A 27,867-nucleotide genomic window follows, 5' to 3' on the forward strand; every position below is an offset into this window, starting at 1 on the left:
ACCACTTCTTCCAATCAAGGCACCTGTGTCCAAACATCTAGTCAACCCTTTTTCTGATGCCTCATCTTGATCTTCACTACTGACGTCCATCCAGATTGTTCTCTTCTAGCAGACAGTGGGAGAGCCAATGAGAATCCTTTCCCTGTTGCTGGGTGACTGCAAATGTTTTTAAAGCACTCCTATAAATGCAGTGGCTTAAATGCCTGCCATTGGCTGGCTGGGTATTTTGTGTGGTGCTGGTGCTTGAGGCTGGCAGAAGAGTGACAGGTGGGAATAGCTATGCAAATAGATTCCTGGCCTGATGTTCCACTGGAGAGGAAAACTATTTCAAGGCTGAGTGACAACTATAACACAGCCTGTTAGACGAAAAATAAATCTGCCTGAATCTATGTTGAGGCATCAGAAGAACAGTTACAAGATTACTGAAGGAAAAAAAAAACAGGAAGAAAAAGCCAACTCAAGGTTGCCTTACCCTCAGACCCTGCTTTTCATGGTTGGATTAGCAGTTCTATCTGTCCTAGAAAACATGTGCTTTTGCATGTCCTTTATAGCTGTGTGTTCCAACATTTTAAAGTCCAGCCTTGTTTATCCAGGGGGACAATTTTAAACAATGTCAAGGAGGCTGTTAACATTTTATTTTTCTCCTTCTCTCCAGTGTCCCCTCTTTCACCTTCTTCCCCTGACCTTCAGGTCCAAAAAATCTGGCATCCCGGAGATGTGGTCAGTGTCAGGGACAGCCCTGGCTGCATTTTATCTCTCTCTGTCCACTTAAAATATTTGCATCCTGGTGGGAGGATAAAGCAGAGTCTTGTCTAAACAGCCTTGGGATTCTCTTTGCAGCCAGAGAGAAATGTTTGGACACAAGTAACTGCTTTTGCTAACACGGGGTTAACTGTTCATACACAAATCTGCCAAAGAGCCTCTAGGAAAGAATGTCCTTCTATTAATTGAATTCTAATGAGGCCAGGAAGTAGATTAGGAATAGAGTTATTTTACTGGGAACTTCAAGCCCTGAATATAAGGATGCGTGGTGTATTTGGTCTCCTTAATTCTCCACTGAGGTACAAACTAAATCACAAAAAAGTGACTTCTAAAGAATTCTGTGGGTTATTGGTTGATACAAGTGAGGGAGGCTTTTCTGATTATACATCAAATTCTCCAGTTAAAGCTTATTAGGAAGATGTTACTATATGACCCTATGAGGTAGCTCATAAAGAAAAGAGTCTAAGATAATTGAACAGGTCCTTCCCTGAAATTATATTTATTTATAACATTTGGTTGAGATTTGAAGGCCAAATCAGGTGGCCATTAGATTAGCTATGAAAATAATTTGTGAGAAAATAAAGGTAATCTAAGGACATAATACAATTTTCTTTCTAATGTTGCTAAAAAGTTATGTGGGTGTGTAATCAACAGGCAGCTAAGGAAGCCCTCACATCTCTTTATTGCCATCTGCATTCGGTGGTCTCTGGCCACTTCCCTACCTGGAATGGCCAATGCCATGGGCAAACGAAGGAGGAAACGAGGGCCAGGCTGGTTGGTGATCAGTTGTGATTTATTCCATTCTCCCCACACACCTGTTCCAATCTCACTAAGCCTCCCACTGCCTCATTCCCGTCTCCTCCCATCTCTCCCTCTCATCTCTCCGGGCTCCATCTCACAGCCTAGTGCTTCATCTCACAGCCTCGGTCTCTCTCCTTTCACCAACTCCCAACATTGGGGGTAGCCACCAAACCCAGGTCCAATCAACATATGAAAGCCCTTCTTCTGCTCAAGGGCAAAATTCCACTTGGGTTATTTCTCCTCTCCTTGGTCCAGTAACTTAATTAATATCTTAATTAACATCTTAATTCTACTTCTTAATATTAGTTATTTTGTATGGACACAGTAAGAGATATATACGGTTGTAGGGTTGCTCTCCTGGGGGCATCTCACTATAGATCTCAGACTATAGTGTTCAGGCCAGATTAATCTTTCCTAACCTTAGTAGGGTCCTATTCCAGTTGTTACTTTTTGGATCATGACAGAATTTGTCTATGACCATGCTCGTAACTTACAGTTATTATGGCACTTTTGGCCAGGCCCATTTTGATGCCAGGGTAGCTCACTGCTTGCCCTGGGTCCATCCAGTCCCTCTTTGGGATCCTGCTTTTGGGGTGGTAGGAAGTAAGGGCAACTGAGGCTTAAGTTGATAGAATAGATGCCCAGGAGGTAATATTATCTGGAATCAATTAACTCCCAAGTTACAAAAGCACAGCATTTATTGTCTTCTTGTGTCTATACAAAAAAGACTTTGCTCTGAATTAACAATGCAAAGGACTTAAGGAGAAGAGAAAAGCAATATTTACAAGTTAACAGAGTCTGATTAGGAGATAAAGGTGATTGACTGGATGGGGAAGCAGAGCACAAAAAAAGAGTTTACAAATAAACCCAGAGAACCAGCACTGTGATGGGAGTAACCCAATAAACCTAAGCTCCCTGTGGCAAGGCAGAAAGGACAAACAAATGTTATCCTACATGTGGAAAAACATTTTAGCAGACAGATCACTGGTGGATGTCACCCAGAACTTGAAAATGTAAGGGGCTGTCATAAGCATCCCCTCCAGGCCTCCAGGAGATGTGTGCTTCTCATAGGGCCATGGACAGGACTGGTAGAAACTAAGTCATTCTCTAAGAGTTCCATGTACACATACTTCATTACTTAAATACAGTTTTGTCAGCTTGTTGTACCTTTATTTTTTCTAGGGGATCAGGTACTCTTCTCTCCTAACCAGGTATCTCCTCCACTTGGGAGCTGACATATTTTTCTCTGACCACAACTTTGTTACTTTGTCACACTTGATTGGACCCGGGGTGGGCACTTGACTCAGGTTGGGCCAATTAGATAACTTCCCTGAGATTCTGTACACAGGAACTTGAGAATACGTGTTTATAGAGAAAGTTGCTGAATAGAAGAGCATGAGCTCCTTAGACAAAGGTCCTGGAAACCTGTTTGTAAGGAAAGGCTGCAGAGGAATGGGAGGCTAACACTCAAGAATAGTAGAGATAAGTACCAGGAAGTTTGTTTCATGGCTTGGAAGCTGGCCTCACATGCTGGGGGAAAAGGTAGCTGAGATAGAGAAGGGAACACCAAGTAAAGAGTGCTTGGAGAATCCACTCAAGATGGGAATTGTGTGCAGAAAGTAGACTATAGACCAAACATGATGGCCACTCAATACCTCTATTGCAAACCACAACACCCAAAAGGAGAGAGAGAATGAAAGGGAATGCCCTGCCACAGAGGTAGGTGGGAGGATGGGGAGACAGGGTTGGTGGTGGGAGGGATGCTGGGATCATTGGTGGTGGAGAATGGGCATGGGTGGAGGGATGGGTACTGGATCACTGTATGACTGGAACACAAGCAGGAAAGTTTTTAACTGTGTAACTGTACCCCACGGTGAGAAAGAAAGAAAGGAAAGAAAGGAAGGGAGGGAGGGAGAGAGGGAGGGAGGGAGGGAGGGAGGAGAAGAAGGAAAGAAAGGAAAGAAAGGAAAGGAAGGAAGGAAGGAAGAAAGAAAGAAAGAAAGAAAGAAAGAAAGAAAGAAAGAAAGAAAGAAAGAAAGAAAGAAAGAAAGAAAGAAAGAAAGAAAGAAAGAAAGAAAGAAAGAAAGAAAGAAAGAAAGAAAGAAAGAAAGAAAGAAAGACTGCAGAGAGCGCATGCTAGGAAGATGCTCTGCAAATTTGGCCTGAAGAGCCACCAGCAGGAAAGTTTTAGACTGCATAGAAGAAAGAGATGTTTGCTGCAGGGTCAGTGGGTAGCCATCTGGGGGAAGGTCTTCATGTTTTCCTTTAGGTACACACTGTACTCCCATTTGTAATCTTTCCTGGGATTGCATGTTTGTATCAGAGGAACTCTGGCCTTCTATCTACATAGAGCAAGGAAGAACAGTTTTCATCTAGAACCTTGGCTACAATTCCACAATTCCATCTTGACTTCACATTTGAGAATTACTCTGTAGTGGGAGAAATAACCCCTATGGAGAGAGAGAGAAAGCTGGTCACTCTCCAGGTGGATCACTGGTCTGTTCTAACAACAAAAAGCTTGGACCTTTGCAATTTAAGCAGGTTATCAAAATAATCAGTCATTGCTCTAGCACATAACCCTCAGAGAACCAGAAGAAATCTGCTTTAAGGAGATCACTGATTATTTGAAAGATACTTCCAGCAGAAGCATAAATTCTCCAAGATCATCCAGGGAGGGCAGTGTCTTCCTGTGACTTCCCTCTTCCCTCATTCTTCTCCGAAGTCTAAAGCTTTCCTGCTGGTGGTACAAAGAACAAAGTGTTCTTCCTTGAGACCCAGCAACAGTATTTCACAGAGTTGTCAGACAAATTTTAATTCAGTGCTGGGGATAGCCACCTGTTCTTGCAGAAATCGTGAGCTTGGTTTTCACAGAACTCTGTCTACAATGATGAAATCATTTAGCATAAGAATTTTTTGGGATTTATCTTTCATGTGTGGGGGGAGGGCAGGGACATTGGGGGGGTTGCTTTTAGGTTTCACAAACCTATCCCTTGAAGTTGACACTCCAGAATGTTAATAGTGGAGAAAGCACATCTGCTAAGCAGTGGGATTCCATCACTTAACAAACCGTGTCACCAAGAACAAACAAGCAAACAGAATCACACTAGGGGTGGAGGTCCTGTGGACATCTGAACTTGGGTAGTAAGCAGATAAACTGCCATGATCGAAGGGCTTACAATCAAAGCTTGAGGTCAGGGCCATTCGTTTTAAGAAGATCTTAAAACGAATAGCGTTTCATGCCATTTTTAAAGGGGTTATGACAAAGTCAGTATGCTCACTCCTATTTCAATCACTTAGTTTTATTGTTCTAATGAATGGGCATTTCTCCATGCCTTGGTCTCATTATCTCTAAAATAAGGCAAGTCGAGGTTGGAATTTTCTGAAAGATTAAACAGGTTAACACACGATAAGCACAGAGCATAGGGCTGGTCCACAATGAAATTCGAAATGTTTGTTAGTTGGCAGAGGATCTCAACACACTAGACACAGTATTTCCAATGAAATGAGAGCTTCCTGGCACTTCGAATCATCAAGAGCCCTGCAGCCAGAATAGTGATATTCTTAAGCAATATTTGAAAGCATATAGCAATATCATGTTATACTACAGTAAGCCCAGAAAATGTATTTTAAAGCCTAGCCACCTGTAGCTGCCCAACAGCAGGCTCATGTTTAAGACTTTTATCCCTGGGCTGCTTGAAGAAAAGCCTGCTTTCTGGCAAGCTATCGCCGACTCTTCTCACACTTTCTCATTTACAAGCATAATCTTGGTTACAGTGGACATGAAAGAAGTACCTGTAAAAGCTGTCCTGGACATCTTAGAGAAAAATCCCCAAGCCCAGCTGCATGGTTCCAGCTGGTGGGATAGAGAGCAGCTCCATCTTTTTTTTGGGACAAAATCTTTTTTGAGCTTAGAACTTTTCTACCTTGAGATCTGGCAAAAAGGATTCTCGAGTGTCTTCTTACTGTAACAGATTTTTCAAATTTTATTAAGGTTCTTACTTGCTCATGTCCAAATTACTTTAGTCCCAACCAAATGTCTTGCTGGAGACCTCAGTCTGTATTTGATGACAGTCTTAGAATATCCTCTAGGGTTACTTTTGTTCATAAGAGCTGAGTTTAACTTTTTAGTTTCATGTATGTCACTGTCACTGTCATCTTGTTGCTCATCAATTTGCTCAAGCGGGGACCAGTAACGTCTCCTTTTTTTTTTTTTGCACCTGTTTTTACTGGTTTTGGCATATCGAATATGCCACGGGTAGCTTGCCAGGCTCTGTCGTGTGGGCGAGATACTCTTGGTAGCTTGCCAGGCTCTCCAAGAGGGGCGGAGGAATCGAACCCAGGTCAGCCACATGCAAGGTAAATGCCCTACTGCTGTGCTATGGCTCCAGCCCTTCATGTATGTGCTAAATCTGAAGATAGCAAAATCCTACCTATCTACTGTATCACTGACTGCAGAAGCCAGACTTAGGCCATGTCCTTATGAACTACATTCACTGCTCCTAGGGAGAGTAAAAGCATCCAGAATTGTTACTGTTTCACAGCCAGGCCACATTCCTGGGAAGGGGAAGAAAAATGTGTTTAATGGCCGCCCCTACTCTGATACTGAAAGGAATGCTTTTGCAGGATTAGAGCAGACACACAGAGGGCTGAATTTCAGTCCTGCTCCAAGCATGCTGCAACGCACAATAATAAAAATAATTCATGGCACATCTGTCCTGCTGACCTCCATAGGCCTAGCAAACCACCTCATCCACTCCCTTCTCTGCCACCCACTGGCTGGCTCATCAGAAAACAGCAGAGTAGAAGGCCAGGCTGCACACGCTTTGTTGATCAGGCTGAACCAAAGTGGAGATTTCTCTGTCCTTCCGCCTCACACCTGGGCAAATGAATAAGCTGCTTGTGTCACTAACATATTCGAGGTCATGCACATGCACAAACATTATTATATTTTGAAATTACTTTTAAATTACTGCCTTTTGGGTTTTAACCATTCTCCTAGAAATCTGGCTCAGCAAGTCTTTACGTGGAGCAAGGATGGCACCCAGTGGCCAAAGTGCTACATCTCAGATCTCAATTTCTCAGATTCTCCATAGCTCATCTCTTTGGAAGTAACATCGTCATACAATCTTTTTTTTTTTTAAATTTCAAATTATATGGCATTTTTTTTAAGCTAACATACATAATACGCACACAAATGCACCCTCATATTGAGAGATGATATGCAGAGGTAAATGTAGAATAATCACTTCAAAAACCCTTAAAAAATCATCCTATTTCAAATATTATTATTAATAATGTCCCTCAAATCAGGCATCATTCTAGGAAATATTATACAAATATAAACCCAGCCTTACACATTATTTTACTTTATATCTATCTACAAATATTCCCTGGTTCATGAGTTCCCAGGTCTTAAAGATAGGATTTTATCTCCTGCCAAGTATTTTATTGTTAAACTGATGTTCACAATCTTATAGCCTTGTTATCTTTCTTGCAAGGTACTTGGCAGTCTGGAGAGCACAGAATAGGGCTGCTCTTTTTCCTCTCAGTTTTCCAGATGTCAGGAGATTTCTATCCAGCTAGATAGCCAATCAGCTAGGCAAGATGTCAGAATAATGGATCATACACTCTCTTGCAAAGAGTGATGCAATATCTCCACAATGTTGGCTGTATCCTGTTTCCTTAGGTTTCTTAAAGCAGAGCCAGATGTCACATGGCTGGTACAACCAAGATACAAACACCTATATAGCATGTGATATTGACTGTCCAAAGAGTGCCACAAAGGGTCAATTTAAGTTCCTATGTTAAGTTCAGCACAAAATGCTGTTTGCTCAGACATTTATACTATCCACAATTTTTTTCCTTTGGACGTCAAATTGTCAAAAAGGCAGGGAGATTCCAAGAATAAAAGCTAAATAAAAAAAATTGCAGAATAAAATTCTATGATGTTGCTTACATTTCTTACTTTCCACCAGAGGAGAATTCGGCTTCAAAATCAAAAGCAAAAATTGGGGAGGCAAAAAAGAAACCAAATACACCTTTCTTTTTGCTTTCCTGCCACTTACTTGTCTCATATGCAAAATGCAGCTCTCTGCAGCCTGCTGTGACCAAGAGTTAATGGCTCAGGTGATAGAATAAGTGAGAAATATTAAAATATTAAAGAAATTATTAGTTAAAAATGTATAGGTTGTGATAGTGTTTAGTTTTCATACTAAGACAAAGACTCTTATCTCACCTAAAATACTTACCTTCTGCACAAGTATTACTTATTATGGTCTCCTTCAAACATAATATTAATGGTGAGCTCTGGAAACCTCTTTTAATACGTAATTAAAACAAGATGAGCTAAGTCTTCCACCAAATATCCAAATTCTTAAACAGCTGAGATTTAAAGTTTGTGTGTTCGGAAATTACAAGGACCCCCAAGACGGTCTGTCAACTTTATACTGTTCTGTGTTTATTTTCCCTTCCCTCCTAGAGATAAATTTTATAGGCTCATAAAATTAAAGCATTTTATGGCTGGAAATGGCTTTGTTTTGCAGATGAGAAGGTTTGAGACCTAGAGATTTTAAATGAACCAAGAGAGTCTGGTGGCTGCTTTGTCTACTCACATGTTTGCTGTTTCTTGTCTCAATGTGTCCTTGTCCTTACAAAGACTGTGCAAAGGGGTGGCTCTGGCCACTGAGCCTGCAAAAAATCCTTAGGTCAGACATTTTCTCCTAACCTTGTATTTCACAAGGTCCCTTGGGACCAATAGAATTATGATTCATGCACATTTTAAAGATTTCAGATGGATCCATTTCCAACTGAGAAAAAAAGCATGATGAATGACCAAAGTGGTACATAACTTGAGAAAAAGGCAGAAAGGACAGAGTACAGGGTCACTCAAATCTGAAAAGAATTGGAGAAGCATCAGAGATTCAAGAAAATCATAGATATTTTTTTAAATTAGCAAAGCAGTCTTAACAGTATCCAAGAATGAAGAATCATATTTAATACTGAAGCAACTGCTGAATTGGTAAGAATTAAAGGCATTTGCCCAGAGCAGGAAGAGAGACATTGTCTTTGTCAAACTCTTCAGAGAGAGCATCTCAAACAAAGAAAATCAATCTCTTCATTTTCATACAGTCTGGGAAGTCCAGAAAACAAATAGCTGAGAACTTAAAGCAAGGGGTTAAGACAGAATCCCTTGCAGGCACTCTGATTGTCTTTGTTCCTGTTTCAAAATTCCCCTGGCATATTGTAACTTCCTCTGCCTTCAACATTGCAAAAAGGTCGATGAATGTGGCTACTTAGCAGAAATTTCTCCAGTACCCAAGTCATGCCTTCCAGGTATTGTCAGTTACAGAAAAGGAGCAGAGCGCTAGTACAATGGGTAAGGCATTTGTCTTGCATGAGGTGGACCCCGGGGACCCCATATGATCCCCCAAGTGATCACCATGAGTGATTCCTGAATGCAGAGCCAGCAGTAAGCCCTGAGCACTGCCAGGTGTGACCCCTCCAAACAAACAAACAAAAGTCACAGATAAGATGCAAATAAAGATTGTCTCCTGAAAATACTCCCAGTATAAGAAGGCCCTTAGAAAGGTGCGAAAGATGGAGATTACATTGTAAAAATGGGTGGACTCAAGAGTGACAAGGAGAGCAAGGAGGAATCACTTTGAGAACGCCCTGACAGGTGGGTCCTGCTATCTAGTTGGGATTTCCCACATGAAGAGAGAAGTAGGGAGGTTTCTACACAGGGGAGGGCACAGAGTGGACAGAAAACAGAAAACACCAGGCAGGAGCAGGGAGAAGATACTGGAAAATAAACCGGATGTTAGAATTCAGAGAATTTCAATGTCCAATTAAAGAATCTCAAATGAGTTCTAGGCATTTCTAAAGGTGTTTTATGAAAAGAAAGCAGGCATGGTCAGAAGACAGCTGCCGGCTGGGTAGCTGTGAGCGGGAGGAGCCCTGGGCAGGGCCATAGAGAGAGGTGGGCTCCGGGAAGGAAACTGCTGCCTGGGGAGAGTCAGGGTCTCTGCCCCACCTGGCTGCAGTGATGGGCTGAGGATTGGAGGGCGCCATGGGCAGGGATGCTGGGGGGTGAGGATTCAGAGAGGAAGGTGCTGGGGCTGGAGCAATAGCACAGCAGGTAGGGCGTTTGCCTTGCACAAGGCCAACCCGGGTTCGATTCCCAGCATCCCATATGGTCCCCTGAGCACAGCCAGGGGTGATTCCTGAGTGCAGAGCCAGGAATAACCCCTGTGCATCTCCAGGTGTGACCCAAAAAGCAAAAAAGAAAAAAAAAGGGGGAGGGTGCAGTTAGATCCAGCATGTGCATCAGGAGGGGGGGGAAGGAACCCCACCTTTATAATGGTTGGGGCTGGTTCAGAGAGGGGAGGGATCACTTCCACCTAGCTCTCTGTTTTTCTAAGCAGAGAAAAACAGAGAGCATGCAAGGAGGTCTGGCCAGCCTGGTCACTGTCATGGATCTCTGCTCTCACTAGACCACATCTGTTTCCAGGACTTGGGGCCACAGTGAAGCCCTTCCCCGAAACCCATTCTCTCTGTCTTTAGGCCTGTAAACGTGACATTTAAGGGGTGTTGAGAACCCACTGTGCTCAGGTGTGGAAGCAAGAATGGGGAGTGGGGGGTGGGGGCAGAGGCTGGGAGACATCAGACTGCTTCTTCCGGAGCAGGTGACTATACTAAGGAACATCTGGAGACAGTGGCCTGGGGCCACTGGGAAGGACTATTGTACAGTGGCTATGGGAAAGGAAGAGGGGAGTTCGGGGTAACGAAGGATGTATTTTGGTTGAGGAAATCCTTGGGGAGCTGGACATCTCACTGCTGGGTCAGTGTAGGTAAGACCAGCCCGAGCCTGCAGCCCCGTGACTGTACACCCAGCTTCCCGGTATGTTTAATAATCCAGGTGATAAAGTACAACCATCTTTTATTCTGCTGTGGCCTTTGATTAGGACACAATTCACAGCAAGAGCGCCATAGGACTGTGCGGACATTTGAACACAAGGCACCCCCATATTTATGGATGTGTTCGGATCGCTGCCTTAGGAGCAGAAGATGCCCTTCATGGCGCTGACTCAGCAGTTTCTCTGCAATCAATTTCCTGCTGAAACTTCACTAACTTTCCAGAACAATAGAAAAAAAAAAGGCTTAACTTGAAGATTAAACTCAGCATATTTAGAGTCAAAACGACCCCTTCTACTGGAGTGAGTGGCTAGAGGGGGCGAGAAAAGATTATGAGATTGTGAGAGGGTACCCAAATGCTGTCTCTGTGACTTGAGGTGCCGAGCAACAAGTCATTTTTCGGGGAGAGGGGAGTCACTGCTTGTTGGGATTTCCAAAGGCAGCACATCTCAGAATGCTCAGGATGGCTACGGGGCTGAGATGGAGAGATAAAAGAAAAAGCTCCTTTCCCCTCCTGGCACCCAGCAGGGGCACACAGACGAGCCGCCAGAAAATGTTCCCTATGGACTGTCCCAGGGCCTCTGCCTCTTAGTACCTTGAGCCCGTGTCACCTTGTTGGGCGGTCACAGAGCTTCCTGATGTTGACACAGTGCTTTGTCTGCTGCAAGAAGCCCCTGTGAGGTCTGGGTTTTTGTGGGTTTCAGAAACCCAGCGGGCGTTTCAGGAACCAGCACCTTCGGGAGCCGCTAGAGGGAAAGCTGCGCCCTCTGGAGGTTCCGTTACTAAAGCACACCTTAGTGATTGCATTTAGTCCCCCAAATGGGGGTCTGCACTGCTCCATTTCCTTGCACAGGGACCTGGGGCAGGGAATATAAGACAGACACTTCCATTGGCATACCCGTACCAGTGGCTCATGGTCAGCATTTTCAACATTTCCTGGATTCTCATTATAGTATTTCATGGATCAAATGTGTCTCATTTTAAAGTTGGGGCTCGGGTGGAGTAAAAAACTTGTATATCCTACCTTATCGCTCAGTCTGTCTTCTGCCTTGCCTCAAAGGAGGCTTGAGAGTCTATTTTTGATAATTACATTCTGGTTATTACTGCATGTGAAGGACACAAGGCTACCAATTCCCTGGCACGTTGTTTTATCTACTTTTCCAAGATATTAATTTGTATAGCAGTTTCCTTCACATTGGAAACTTGAAATACGCGCGAGGTCGTCCAAACCCCAATACCCAACTTGAGTTATTGAAGTTTAATGACTGAGGCAGTTAAATAGAGCTGTAAATAGTTCATCTCTGAATGCAGCCACAACCCAGGAGGTTTGGAACGGAAAGAAGTGATGATAGAAGGTGGCCATTTAACACGAGAATGTCCATGAATTGGTTTTAATTGGCAAACTGGTATATACAGTGATAACTCTTTGGTCTGTCCACCACGTTGGAATCTAAGAAAAAGTGCATAAAATTACAGGAGCATATAATTGGTGTACTAAACCCCATTTTCTTATGTTATCACAGCTGGCATCTTTGGGTTATTAAAAGCCTTTAAACCAGTCATCTTCAAAGAAATCTAATTGTCAATATGGTCTTTATACTTTCTTCCTGTTAGCACAGAGCAGAAGAGATATAAACAGGCACTAAAATCTGCACACGTTTTCTGGGCACACGGAAGATCAGTAAATGTTAATGAGGATAAAAGCCATTCTTCAAAGTCTGCTTCCTTCATTCCATGCCCAGGGCAACCAACCCATAAAGGATAAATTATTAGCATAATAACCAGAATCAGACTTTTTAAAAGTCAGTTCATTAGTTCCAGGAATCTTTGTGATCTTTCCGTGTATAGGTGGCCCATCTAGAGAGTGTTTCCCAAGGCATAAATGATATATCAGAGCCACAGAGAATAAGCTTAGGTTTTTGACATCATTGGATAAGAAATTTTCTATTGTATGCCTATCTCCTCTGGCTGGACCATCCAGGGGCAGATCTAAAGGGGGTTTCACATCCTAACCATCATTTCCCCACCTACCACTACCCTCAGGCATATTTTTTCCAACAAGAGAAATTGGGTTAATAGAGCCACACATCCAACGAAACCAAACCACACGTGCACTCCCATTCCTACAGCATTCTAGAATAAGAAAATAAATCTTCATGGAGGAGTGGGAAAAGGGAAGACTAGATAAAGATGAGTGAAGTGGCACCAGTCTCATAGAAGAGATTATTAAAGACTTGCTACAGATTTTTTTAAATATGAAATTTCTGTTTCTTTTCAGAAGGTCCTTAGACTTATTTGCCTACTGCCCCTATTTTCAGAAAAGAAATTACTCAGTTATCCTCCAGAGATCTACCTGATTTAAATGAATGGTGAGCATCCCCCAATAGTTCCTAAAGCTACATCCCCTTGCCCCTCCCTACCCCTGCAATTGTTTCAGCATGCCCCCTTGAAGGCTGTCATTAGCCCAACCCACTTTGGGAAACACTGATTTGGATTAGGAGTCCAAATGATAGTGAGCAGAGTTTTGTTAATGGTACACATCACAGATCTTTGTCTCTCCCACATTCTTCCTGGAGTCCTCAGTGTGCACCTTACTTGTCTAAAAACGTGACACTCAGTGTGTATTGAGTCTTCCAGGGTGGCCTGTCCCATTAGAAGAGGATGTTCTCCTCTGGCTCCTCAGGACACACCCCGTCATGGGGCTCTGCATTCTATTGTGTGTGATTGATGCTTTGGATCCTTGTGCTAGCAGGACCATTTGGAGCACCAAAACCACACCCAAGCCCTTTTGCCAGTTATTTCTCAGCTGAGACCACAGATCCAAGAGACAACTCTCTTGCTGCACTTGGAATCATCTACCTAGATCCAGGGACTGAGTTGTACCAGAAAGAGTCCTTGACTCAGTTGCTCTCTTGATTGCTCACTGGCCCTTCCAGACATGTCTGCGGAGTAACGTAGTGAAGCCCAGGAGCACTATATTTGAATGCAGTATTTGAACATGTGCATTTGATATCACGATCCTTCTCAGCATTTGAGGATTTTAAAATGTCTTTCTTCTTCAACTTGACTTACTTGCTGAATCACTGACTAATTGTCTGGTTCCAGATGGGCATATTCCTCTACACTGAGAATCAACCAACTTTGGTTCAATATTCAAATCATTGTCCATGTACACAGTCTCTCTCTCTCTCTCATACTCACACACATTCTCTCTCTCTCTCTCTCTCTCTCTCTCACACACACACACACACACACTCTCTCACATACACACACAAATCTACTAATATTGAGCTTTTGGATCACACCAGGTACTGCTCAGGGCATAATACTCACTCTGTGCTCAGGGATTACTCCTGACAGTGCTTGGCAGACATATGTGGTGCCAAGGATCAAATTGGGGTTGACCACATGCAGGGCAACTGCCTTGCCCCCTGAACTATCTCTCCATTTTTGTACACACACACATACACATATTTAAAATTATCACTCTTAAGAAAGACTACAGATAGCAAAGATTACAATATATTTGAATGCAACAGTTTTTTGTTTATATATATTAGTCAAGTCTTAGCATGTGTGTGCTGTGATTTGTCTGTAATATTTGAAAATTACTATTGCACAGACTTTATTGTATAATTTCATTGAAAGCTTTTCAGTGTCCCTGTGCAGGGTTATTTAAATTTTGTTGTGTTTTTGTGTTGAGTCACACGTGGAAGTGCTCAGGGCTTACTCCTGGCTCTGTATTCAGGAATTACTCCTGGGGGTGTTCATGGGATCATATAGGTGCTGGAGATTGAATCCAGGTCAGCCGTGTGCAAGACAAGTTCTCTCCAGCCCCCGGGCATGGTTATTTTAAGCACTCCACATTTTAATGTTGTTGTTGCAGTTAGAAGACAGCCACCAACTATTATGTCTTATTTACTTTATATGTCAAGGATAAACACATTGGGTTAAAATTATCTACTATATCTCAATTACATTGTAATAAGATGCCCACTATTATCTTTCAGGATAAAATCTGGAATAAATCTGTAAAACCAATCGTCTTAATAATTTTAGGATAAAATAACTCTATGTTCTCAAACTTAAATACTTCATATTTTCAGTATGTTTGTGAGCTAACAATAGAAAAGTGTAGCAAGCTTTAGGACAATGGTAGTTTCCTTCTCCTAAGCAAATTTGCACGCCTAACTAAAGGACACCATTAGAGAGTGGACAGCTATTGATTTGGCCTCCGAGAGCTCGGTTAATATCCCATCAAATAGTTCTTACAATTGTATTTCACTAATTATAAGTTTGACTGTATTTTTCTCTCCTGTCCTCGTTCTTCTTTGAGAAATAATAATTGGGTGAGAGAGGCATATAAAGGTTAAGGCATGCAGCTGACATTGATCTCTGGCACTACATGTGGTCCCAGATCATTACTATGAGTGATCTGAAGTGCAGAGCCAGAAGGAAGCCTTGAATATAGCCATTTGTGTGTCCCTATCCAAAATAAGAAATGATAATAATTATAAAATAAGAAAAACATAAGCAAAAGCAAAATGGTAAAATATTAAATAGTTATTTTCAAAAAGGAATTTATAATTAACCAAGCTTTATTATTTAATGTACACAAGCTTTAAATATTTTTCATGAAACTTTGGTACATCTAGACAATGGAATACTATGCAGCTGTTAGGAGAGATGAAATCATGAAATTTGCTTATAAATGAATGGACATGGAGAGTATCACGCTAAGTGAAATGAGTCAGAAAGAGAGGGACAGACATAGAAGGACTGCATTCCCTTGTGGAATATAAAATAACATAATATGAGACAGGCACCCAAGGGCAATAAACACAAGGTCCAGCAATATCGTCCCATGGTTTGAAGTCTGTCTCATGAGCTGGGGGAGAAGGCAGCTGGAATAAAGGCGGGATCACTAAATCAATGATGGTTGGAGGAACCGTTCAGGATGGGAGATGTGTACTGAAAGTAGATAAAGGACCAAACATGAGAACCTCTCAGTCTATCTGTATTGCAGACCATAATACCTAAAAGTAGAGAGATACCATGGGGGAAATTGTCTGCTGCAGAGACAGGGGGAGGGTTGGAAAGTGGGAGTATACTGAGGACATTGGTGGTAGAGAATGTGCACTGGTGGAGGGATGGATGTTCAATCATTGTATGATTAAAACGCAAACATGAAAGTTTGTAATTGTATCTCATGGTGATTCAATAATAAAAAACAAAATAAAATAAAATTAAAAAAATATTTTTCATGGAAATCTTTATAAAATGTATATAAACTATAAAATATTATAAGATGTAGGATAACACTGGTTTTTCCTTTCTGCCTTGCCACAGGAGCTTTGGTTTGTTAGGTTACTCCCACCACAGTGTTCCCATTCTATGTTTATTTGTAACCTCTTTCTTTGGGCTCTGTTAACTTGTAAATATTGATTTTCTCTTCTTCTTAAATCCTTTGCATAGTTAATTCAGAGCAATGTCCTTTTTGTACAGACACAGGAAGACAGTTAATGCTATGCTTTTGTAACGGGAGTAATTGACTCCAGATAATATTACCTCCTGGGCATCTGTTCACTCGACTTAAGCCTTAGTTGCCCTTACTTCCTAGCACCTCAAAAGCAGTGACTGGATGGACCCAGGGAAAGCAGTGAGCTACCCTGGCATCGAAATGGGCCTGGACAAAGTGCCATAATAATTAACTATAAGTTAAGAGCATGGTCATGAACAAATTCTGTCACGATCCTAAAAGTAGTAACTAGATTTGGACTCTGCTAGGATTAGGAAAGATTAATCTGGCCTGAGCACTGTAGTTTAAGATCTATAGCAAGATGTCTCCAAGAGAGCTACCCTACAAGCTCAATGTATCTGTTACTGTGTCCAGACAAAATAACTAATAGTAAGATGTAGAATTAAGACGTTAAGTTACTGGACTAAGGAGAGGAGAAAAACCCCTAGGTGGTATTTCTGCCCTTGAGCCTGATTGGCGATTAGGAACAGCTTTTTATATGTTGATTCTGCTATCCCCAATGCAGGGGGGAGTTGGTGTGAGGAGAGAGAGAGAGAGAGAGAGAGAGAGAGAGAGAGAGAGAGAGAGAGAGAGAGACAGACAGACAGACAGACAGACAGACAGACAGACAGAGACAGAGAGACAGAGAGGTGGTGCTTGGGGCTTTCCCTAGTCGCCAAGAGATTACACAATAAACAACAATGGTTTTAATATTTTCTAAATGATTTCTTTTCTTTTTTTTAATTTATTTTTTAATTGAGTCATCGTGAGAACAGTTACAGGGCTTTTAGGATCGAGTTAAATGATTTCTTAATGATAATAACTACTGAGTTCTAGAACACTAGTGGCTTTTTTTTTGTTGTTTGTTGACTATTTTGGTCATACCTGGCAGTGCTCAAGGGTCACTCCTGGTTCTGCACTCAGGAGTTACTCCTGGATGTGCTCGGGGGACTATATGGGATGCTGGGGATCAAACTTGGGTAGACCATGTGCAAAGCCTTCCCCACTGTACTGTCCCTCCAGCCCCCAATACTATTGTCATTTACAATTTATTTAGTAATTTGTTCAGTCATTCATCCATCAAACAGATACTTATTCAGTTCTATGTTCTGAGAACTGTAAGAGGCAGAAAAATAGAACTGTGAAAAAGACATTACAAGTAATGTCTGGGCCGGAGAGAGTTTATCTTGCATGCAGCCAAGACTGAACCCAGGACAGCTACGTGCAAGGTAAGCTCCCTACTTGCTGTGCTATCTCTCTGGCCCCACTACTCTGAATTGGCACTTTCCTCTGTTGCATTTCTTTATTAGTAGGACTCAACTCTAATGATCTGACTCCATTACAAACTTCAAAGTTCTCTGCTGCATTTTCTCAGTAAGACTACTAAGTGTCACTGAATTCTTAGAAGATCATCTATAGGTGTTATTACATACAAACATTATAATATGGACTATCATCCTGCTAGTGGCTGTGATAGCTTGCCTGATAACTTCTAAATCTCTGCAAAAACTTAGAAAGAAGACAAGAAAATTTCCAAAAGGAAGGAAAATTAGATTTTCCATGCCTCATGTTTTACCATGGGTGTTAGAAGAGCAGTAAAAGAGTTTGATTTTTATTTAAGAAGTGGGAGTTGCTAATGCAAAAAGAAATATGTAACACTCTTGCACAGACCTATGGGACCTCAGAGATAGAAAGGTAGTGAAGCATGGTGGTTAGCAACTCTAGTTTTAGAGTTACTAGACTGATGAGCTGTTCACTTTACAGCCCTTTAATCTGGGCCTCTCTCCTCAGTTTATCTGACCTTAGAATATTCAGCTGTTAAAAAAATTGTACGTCATAGGATTATAAGGATCAAATGGATTGATACAGGTAAAATGTGTCATATTGTGCCTAGTTCATAGTAAGCATTTGGTAAACTTTTATTTTAATTTTTCACTTTCTATACTAAATGAAGACTGCCTTGGAGATTTTTCAGTGAATATTCAATATGAAAACCAGTGCCAAATCTTGGTGTCAAATTCTCATTATATTATACAGATCCCGCTTCAACCCCCACATCCTACCTACTTCACAAGTGGAAAGAAACAAATATTTAAACTTTTAAATTACTATGAATGGTATATATACATTCTCTCTTCCCCGTTAAAATGGAAATACCAAACACACCTTTGCCTAGACTTATGCCCTCCGCATCCAGCAGGCAGTGACACTTCTGTAGAGGCAGGTAACAAAAAATTGGGAAGCCACATGCAATTTCATTTCACTCACTGAGATGGAAACCAGGGTCTGGAGCAATAGTACAGCAGGTAGGGCACTTGCCTTCAATGCAGCAGCCAACCTGGATTCAATCTCCAGGACCACATATGGTCTCCAAGTCTGCCAGGAGTGATCCTGAGCTCAGAGCCAGGAGTAAACCCTAACCACCACTGGGTGTGACCCAAAAATCCTTAAAAAAAAGATGAAAACCATTTCCTTCCTTACCTTAAACTTGTCAACTTCAGCTTTGGAACAAGTTGCATGGTATGATAGCACCTGATTAGAAGAAGAAGAAAAAAAGGGAAATTTTTAATTGACTATTTTATGGAACTCTTCTGGCTTAAAAATAGGCTTTGCTGGGGGTGGGGAAAAAGTTCAAAGGATTAGAGGCACTTATCTGGCACTGGGAGGCCCCAGACTTATTTCCTGCCACTTTATGATACCCTACGCACTGCTGAATATGACCCTGATGGCACCCAAGCATCAAAGGATAGAGCCTTGGTGGGCCTCAGCACCTCCAGGCCTGAGCAGCACTATGGCTGAATTCTGGCATATAAGTATCAGAACTTCACAACCAAGACAGGTATTTCCAGGGGTGGTCCATAGCTTGGGAATGTAGAGCTTTCTTTATTCCCCCCAAAATGTTTTGCTCACATATGTCTCCTTGATACATAGTTGTGGGTTTATTATATGACACACTTCTAGGAAGAGTCTGTACATAAATGATCTGTGAAATTACAGTGTGCCATACTGAAAGGACCAAAGCCCAGGTTAAAGGCTGAGGATTTTATACTAGGTTAAAGATATATTTATGAACATATGCATAGTTACTAAGTATATGTGTATATATTTAAAACCACAATATGTTAGCACTATTGAAACCATGTTACCTAAACTACAATAAATATTTAAAAATAAATGTCATTTCCCATTAAATAATTTGTGGGAATATCTAATTCCCACAAATTCTAACTAATGACAAAACTCTCTCTCTCTCTCTCTCTCTCTCTCTCTCTCTCTCTCTCTCTCTCCCCCCCCCCACCCTCCTCACTGTTTTTAGGTCACACCTTGTGATGCTCAGGATTTACTCCTGACTTTACACTCATGAATTACTCCTAGCAGTGTCTGAAGGACCATAATGGATGCTGGTGATTGAACCTGGGTTGTCCATATGCAAGGCAAATGCCCTACCTGTAGTATCATTCTGGCCTCATAACTAAATTCTTACAATAGATACATCAACCCAGCAATACTCCAGTTATGAGGTTGTCAACATCTAGTAATTTGGGGGGAATGCCACACCCAGCGGTGCTTAAGGCTTACTCCTGGTTCCGTGCTCAGGAATCACTCCTGGGGGCTCAAGAGACAATATGGGGTGCTGGAGATTAAACCTGAGTTGGCCGGGTGCAAGGCAAATGCTCTACCTACTGTAATACTGCTCTGGCCCCAACACCTAGTTATTTTTAATAGGTATTTTCAACCCCAAATTGAATTAGTTCTTTAGATTCCAATTTTATGGTAAATTTTAATTTGAATGTCATTAGGATTTCTTTACATTTGTAAGTCCTGTTTGCAGATTTTATCTTCAAAACTTCTATTAAAAAATTAAGATTGGGGATGAGAGGGATTCTTGGGTCATTGGGAGAGTGGTTCATCACTGGTGGTGGTATTGGAGTTGGAAACATTGTGTGCCTGATAGCCTCGTGTCACAACCCTGTAAACTAAGGTGCCAGAAAAAAAAAGTTTTTAAAAAGTCCCTCTAAACCTCAAGCTGAAATTCAAATCTCCGCCACCAGGTGGTGCAGAGCCAGGCATTTGGTATTCAACTCATAACCCACTCTTAGTTTGAACTCTCCTCACTTCCTTTACTATTTAAGACAGATGTTAACTCCACTATTTTGAAACTATTTGAATCAGTTTGAATTATCAGTGAAACAGAAAATTATTAAATTTTAAGACTTTTGTCTCCCCCAAATTATTTCTTTTTGGTATAATAACTTTGAGTAAAAATTTCTTAATGCATCATATTTAAAATTTGAAGCATTTGAAAATTATACAATTTGCTTGAGCGACTCCAGTAACATCTCTCATTGTGAGACTTGTTGTTACTGTTTTTGGCATATTGAATGTGCCACAGGTAGCTTGCCAGGCTCTGCCGTGCGGGTGCGATACTCTCAGTAGCTAGCCGGGCTCTCCGACAGGGACAGAGGAATCGAATTCAGGTCAGTCTTGTGCAAGACAAACACCCTACCCACTGTGCTACTGCTCCAGTCCAACATATACAGCATTTAATATTTTGACAACTAAATAAAGTTGTATAAAATGTGCATATAAATTAAACACCATTTCCCACCACTAATGTCCCCAGTTTCCCTCTCCCTCTTCCATCTGCTCTATGGCAGACACTTTTCACTTTTCCTTTCTTCCTCTTTGTCTCTCTTTGTCTCTCTCTCTCCTTCTTTTTGGCCATCATGGTTCTCAATACAAACATTGAAATGTTATCATGCATATGTATCCCTTTACCTTCTTTCAGCACTCAGTTCTTTTCCATAGTGTATCTCTGTATCTCATGATGATTCAATTTAAAAAATAACAAAACAAAACAAAACACCACCTACAAAATACTTTTCACAAGGCAAATTCTACCCTGGACAGATTTGTTTTGGGGATCTCCATTAATTTATAAAACATTTAAAAGTAAAACTCAGTGACTCTGTTTTATTAGTAATCTGTGACTAAAGAAATCACTCTGGTGGACTGGAGGGACAGTACAGAAGGTAAGGTATTTGCCTTGCAGGTGGTCAATCTGAGCCCCACCCCCAGTAGCACATGTGGTCCCCAGTGCACCACCAGGAGTGATCCTTGAGCACAGAGCCAGGAGTAGTCCCTGAGCAGAGCTGAGTGTGACCCTCTCTTCCAAATAATTGTGCTTTTCCAAATAAATCACTATTTTCTTAACCTTCCTAATTTATTATGTTTTCTTAACCTTCCTAATTTTAATTAATTTATAGATTGAACTTGCTCCTGGCAAAACAATGAAAAACACAAGATAAAGCGATTAGCAGACCCAGGAAAGAGAAAGAAGTCATGTTTTTGTGTCATGTTTCCACAGCAGGCAAAGATCATTAGCAATATTTCAAAAGGAAAACAATGAGGAGAGCTATGAAATCGAAACATTCTGTCATGCCTCCCTCGGGGTCCCCTGCAGATCAACAGCACAGCCAAATGATGCCTTGCCACGCCAGGAACGGTCTCCGAGTTCCTCAGGACTTGTCTCCCAGACCAAGAACTTTGAATGAAGTCGATTATGGGTCTGAGCAGCCACTTGGCGATAGAAGTGAGAACAGGACCATTACAGAGACTGGATGAGAGGAATACAGGTGTAAGAATCCACTGTACAGAACAGAGGACACTGACTGAGGACCCGGCTCGGGTGGCAAAGCAGTACTGGTGACATCTGGAAACTAAACTGCTCGCAGGGTCAAGCTGATGTAAAGTAAAAACTCATTTCAATTTAAAGTCTTACATTTCCGTTCCTTTCAGAAATTTCTTAAAGATATTTTATTTTGCGGGTATGGCATTTGCCCTGCACTCGGCTTACCCGGGTTCAATTCCTCCGCTCCTCTCAAAGAGCCTGGCAAGCTACTGAGAGTATCTCGCCCACTGCACCAAAGCCTGGCAAGCTATCTGTGGCATATTTGATAACCCCCCCCAAAATAACAAGAAGTCTCACAACGAAGACGTTACTGGTGCCCGCTGGAGCAAATCGATGAACAACGGGACAACTGTGCTACTGTCATAATTTTACAATTTTGTTTTAAAAAGAATTGGCTATTTTCCATTTTTTCCTTGTGGAAAGACTGACTTACACTGAAAAAATTTACTATTGTCAATTGAAATGAGGCTACTGATTCAATTTGAGCTATGTGAGCAGCTAAACAGTATTTTAATTAAGAATAATTTTAAAGATAATTCCTCTTCTAAACCTTGAAATAAGTTGTAACAGGTTTTACAAAATAAAGTGATTTATTTTATCACTTTGAAATAAGGAAGAGCAACATCTAACTGTTATTCACATATCAAAATGCAATTAAGTCTTGAGTTTATGGATCATAAATGTGAGAAATTTTAGTGAACGTCAGTGAGATTGTGATTGTCCTCTAAATTGCAAATATACAAATGAAAGTAAAAAGTAAACACCAATATGTACTACACCTATATACCTAAATATATATACCTATATACCTATATGCCTTTATACCTATATAACTATACCTGAACGGCCCTGATCAGGTTTCTTAATCTGGCAATTAAAAAACAAAAGAGAAAATTTTATTTCTACTGTCAAATTCATATTCTACAAATACAGTGTATAGACTTTAAATTAGCAGACCCTTTATTAGAGATACCCACTCCCCACCCCTCCTGCCAAAAAGTCACAAAACAGAAAAAGAAAAACAAAATAAAGTATAATGTGATTGTTTTCAATCAGTGTCGGTTTTGACAGGAAAAATCATATGTACCTTTCCATTTGCATCAATACATGTTACACTGAAAAGGATTTTCATGCATGACACCCCATTTGGATAGTGTAAATGGTATTATCTGAGAAGTCCAAGGCATATGCTGGTGTTGGAATAGAAGCAGAAATACAAGTAGAAGTAGAAAAGGGAGTGAATACACCATCCTGCAGGGGCAGGATCAGAGCTGGTATGTTCCGTTGGCCATTTCCTGTAAAAGGAGGGACTCACTGGGGCACTGGGTTTACTGCTAGCAACTGCCGCTGAACTATAACTCCTTTGACTGCATCATGGAGGCTCAGGCTGTGTAAGAGAAGCTCTGAGGAAAAACAGAGGGCAGGGCAGAAACTACTGCTTGGGCTGAGAGCTACTGTCTCAGAAAGGCACCACACAGGGAACTTGATCAGAGCATGTGGGGTCTGGGTTTTCGAAAGGCAAACTGGACAACTGTCCTGCTAGCCTTCGAGCTGATTTCAAGTGTTGTCAGCCATAAGGTTTCGGAGCTTCCTCTGTAAGACACTTGTTGGTGTGGCTTGGTTTGGTTTTGCTCTGAAGGGAGGGTGTGGAGCCACACCCAGTGGTGCTCAAGTGGTCTTTACTCTGTGCTCAGGAGTAACTCCCTTTTGGGTCCGGGGATTAAACTGGTGTCATCCACATGCAAGGCAAACACTTTACCTCTTGTCCCATCTCTCCAGCCTAGCTGCCTTGACACAGTGTTTGGACTATGCTTCCATAAGAATCAGCCTGGAGACTTGGGATTTTGCTGGATCAAATCACTGAGGTTGTCTGACTTCTGCACCAGCATGGAAGCTAGATTGAAGTTCATTAGTGCTCTCCTACTACAGCCCACATGGCTTGTCTTCTCTATAAGATTCCATATTTTTTGTTGCTTAAAGAAGAATTGGTACCTCTGGTAGCTAGAAGTTGTGAAATCTATTTCCTCAAGTACTGACTAACCATAAAGGACTTGTCAAGGGTTTTCACACAGAATTCTAGAGAATTTTGGTGAGATGCGGTTTCATTCATCTTTATTCTTTGGATGTATTTTAGGTTATTCAATTGCTCAGTGGTTCTCATACTTTAGCCTGCCAGGACACAGAGTTATGGGTTCAGCAGAGCTAGATCTAGGCCTGGAAGTCTGTATTACGAATAAGTTCCCTGATACTTCTGGTCGGGGACCCACACTGTGAGACTCCTATGGCGGAAGACTACCCATGGGTTTCATATTGAAAAATGTTATAATTAGAGTGGCATATCGGAGGTTATCTTATACTACTTGGGGTGAGCAGGGGAGGAAAGAAATATAATTTGTCTGATTCTTTTCCCACTCCCCATATGACTGGAAGAGCTTATTTTAAGAAAATTAGAAACATTCCCCAAGCATTCCTTAGCTAATTACCAATTTTCACAACTCGGTTTTTGTTTCATTTCTAAATTATGTTAAAAAGGAAATTAAAAACCAATATATGGGACTAATTTAAGCATTTATCAATTTAAAATGTTTTGGTTTATGAAAGAATTTGGTCAAGAGCCACTTAAAATCATATCATTATGAGCTGGACAGATAGCCTGTTGGGCAGAGTACGTGCTTTGTATGCAAGAGGCTGCAGTTAAATCCCTAGTGCTATGTGATCCACTGAGCACCACCCAAAGTGACTCTGAGCACTGACCAGTATGACCCAGTCCCCTCAAATCAATGAATAATAAAATTGATTAAAACAATATCAATAAAATTGACCAAAGTAATATCAATAAAATCATGTCAACACACAAGCTAACTCTACTATGGTTTTGAGCACAAAAGTCTTAAGTCAGGCCCTGAGATGTCAGTGTCTTATATATAGCATAATCTCATTTTCTTGCTATGTAAGGTGTCAGAGAAGTACTGATTTTGCTCATGTGGATGGATTACTTGCTGTATGGATTGTCTATAACAATCCTACTATAGGAAGCTTCTTTTCACTCAGTAAAATTCTGTTTTTACTACTTTGTCACAGTTTTGAATGTTGACCTTGGGAGATAGCTTGGCAGATGAGTATAGGGACTCTGATGTCAGTTAACCCCTGCTAATAAATCAGTTCCACTATTTCTCAATATAGTGAGAAATATATATATAGCAATCTCAACCTAGTACCTATGTGAGTCTCAGTGTCTTCATCAGAAAAAGGCAGCAGGAAATACCTGCATGTATGCATACTCAAATTTTCCTGGCTAGAGCAATCCAACTTCATTTAACTTCAAGAGAATGTAACCCCATCAAGGGCTTAGAGGACAAAATCAGAAATATTTGGTGATGCATTCTTATGACAAACACATGAGTTAGGCAATAAAATAGCTAGTTGTATTAGAATTGTGTTTGAATTCAGAGCAATTGATTCCTAAATATGAACTTTTATGATGCATGTTCAACTTTCATTTATTTCCCAGTTCTTTTCTGTGTTTCAAAGAGTTGCATTTGCTAGATCATATCTTTATACATTACAGTATACTAAGTATACACTAGTAAATACTCTATATTTAATGCATATAGTACAATAACATGACTTCATTAAATATTACTGATCTGACTTAATTTATTGATACCTATAACATAAAATAATTATAGATGAAGAATTTTGATTGACTTATTCCTGTTCAGAAACTATTTAGTTACAATGTTTAATAATTTCCTTTGGGTGAAAGAAACAACCTATTTCCTTGGAAAAAATGTATATCACAATAATTTTCCTAATTTTTCAAGGATATTTAGTAATCTCATAAAAGATCTTAGCCACTAACACAAATTTAAATTTTTTTATTAATTCTTAGTGGGATTCAATATGAATTTATACATGTGCACACTGGACTATAATTTATAACTGTTGAGAACAAATGTTCCATTCTCACAATTGCATTACTCCCCACATTCTATTTTAAAGTAAGGCTGTTTTTCATAATCATGTAGGTTATTAAATGTATTAATGTTTCACAAATGCTTTTATAATGAACTCCTTGCTTACTTGCTTTTCTTATTTGCTGGTAAGAACCAAGGAGAACATAGCATTTCTTTGGATTAATCAAGTGACTTAGGTTGAATATTTTTGTTTCTAAAACAACTATAATATGTGGCAATAACTCTTTTAGTATACAATTTATATATTTGGAACTATTAGTCTGATTTCACTTAATACCATACTTTTAACTATTCCATCATTAAATATTTATTTATAGTTAGTTTCCATATGCTGCCCTTATGGTTTTTATATAACCAACAATATTAGTATGGCTTATTATTTGGAAGAAATGGACACTGCTTATTTGCATTGTATCACTGTATCGCTGTCATCCCGTTGTTCATTGATTTACTCGAGTGGGTGCCAGTAACGTCTCCATTAGTTCTAGCCCTGAGATTTTAGCAGCCTCTCTTCACTTGTTTTTCCCAACGATTGTGGAGGCTCTTTTCAGGGTCAGGGGAATGAGACCTGTTATTGTTACTGTATTTGGCATATCGAATATGCCATGGGGAGCTTGCCAGGTTCTTTCATGTGGGTGGGATACTCTCAGTAGATTGCTGGGCTCTCCAAGAGGCATATATAATTATATATATAAAATGCTTATTTGCATTAGTTATACAAAACCATCATGCAGAACTTTATATTTGAAGCAGCACAATTCTCTTGAAATCTCCCTATGGAGAGAAAAGAGCAAGGGGTAAAGAAGGACCAGGTCTATTCTGGTCACTGTCAAACTGACTGAACCCAAAGAGGTAAGTAATTGCCCTGGAGGAGAGACAAATCCAAAAGTACTATTAACATGGGAAATGTACAATTTGTCTGAGACAAGACTGGTGGCCATAAAGATCAGATTAGTTGTGAGAAGGAATGTCAGAGAACTCAGTCCATGTATCTGGGAATGTCAATTTTGTGATACTTTGATTCAATTCAGAATTATCCAGTGGGAACTTAATTCCTGATCCCTGTCTTCATGGAACTTCTGTTTCAGCAGTAGTAAGACAACATACTAAGCAGACCTAAATTTCATTAAATAATTACTATAAAACCAATTAGCAAGTTTCCAGGGAAGTGGGAGCATGGGAAGGTGTGGGGAAAATTGGTTAGGGATGGCTTTTTGAGATACTATTAAAGTGAAGACCTGAAAAATAAAAAGTAATTAACGAGGGCCAGAAGTTCCCAAACTTGTTCAGCACTATCATACTTAAATGTGGAGGTGGGGGGGACAAACCACACTAGTGCCCACCTGAAAATATGCCTTCTTCACATGAGAAATCAGAAAGCTCCCCCTAGCTGGAGGCTATTATCATGCTCCTGTAAGGAAGTGAAGTGTAACTCCCTGGTGCTGAGGTACAGCTGTACACAGTGATCTTGTTCCAAAAAATACAGTAAGAAAAGGGAGGGATATGAGGAACTTGCCAGGAGGAGACCTCATAAGTAATGCCTCCACCAGAATCAAGGTGAAGGACAATGGTGATAGGCATGAAAAAGTATGTGCCCTTGTTATGGTAAGAGGAAAATCTTACTTTACCTCGCTGGCCTTTCTCCTCCAAACCCATAATCTCAGTCTAAACAAGTGAAAACCATCAGGGAATTCTTAATAAAGAAATGTTTTACAAAATGCTGGACTAATCTTCCTCAAAGCTACCAAGTTCAAATAGAGAGAAGTCTGAGAAATGGTCTTCTTAGCCTCTGAGACCTGATGACCAAGGTATTCTAGGTATGATTCTGGAATAGACAGAGGATACAAAGTAAAGATTAAGGGAATATGAAAACAATAAGTGCTTTAATTAATAATGTAGCAGCATTGGTACATTCATTATAAAATATGCCATCTTTCAGAAAACAATATGATCATTCCTCAAAAAGCTAGAAATTGAGCTTTCATAAGACCCAGCAATACCACTTCTGGGAATACACACCAGGGGCCCAGAAAGCACACAAAGAAATACCATCTGCACTTTTATTTTCATCGCAGTACTACTCACAATAGCCAGAATCTGGAGACAACGCAAGTGCCTGAGAACAGATGACTGGTTAAAGAAACTATGGAACATCTGTACAATGGAATAGTACGCAACTGTTAGGAAAGATGAAGTCATGAAAT

The 27,867-nt window shown here is 40.7% G+C and overlaps 1 protein-coding gene across 1 annotated transcript in view; it reads right to left on the minus strand.

Moving 5' to 3' along the window:
* PDE11A (phosphodiesterase 11A) overlaps positions 1 to 27,867 on the minus strand; it is a 447,606-nt gene that overhangs the window by 137,881 nt on the left and 281,858 nt on the right. The window contains exon 10 of the mRNA XM_004601369.2: positions 18,476 to 18,526. Coding sequence (XP_004601426.1) covers positions 18,476 to 18,526 — 51 coding nt within the window. The remainder of the gene's footprint in view (positions 1 to 18,475; positions 18,527 to 27,867) is intronic.

This window comes from Sorex araneus, chromosome X (genome assembly GCF_027595985.1).
Source record: "Sorex araneus isolate mSorAra2 chromosome X, mSorAra2.pri, whole genome shotgun sequence".
In the NCBI taxonomy this organism is placed as follows: domain Eukaryota; kingdom Metazoa; phylum Chordata; class Mammalia; order Eulipotyphla; family Soricidae; genus Sorex; species Sorex araneus.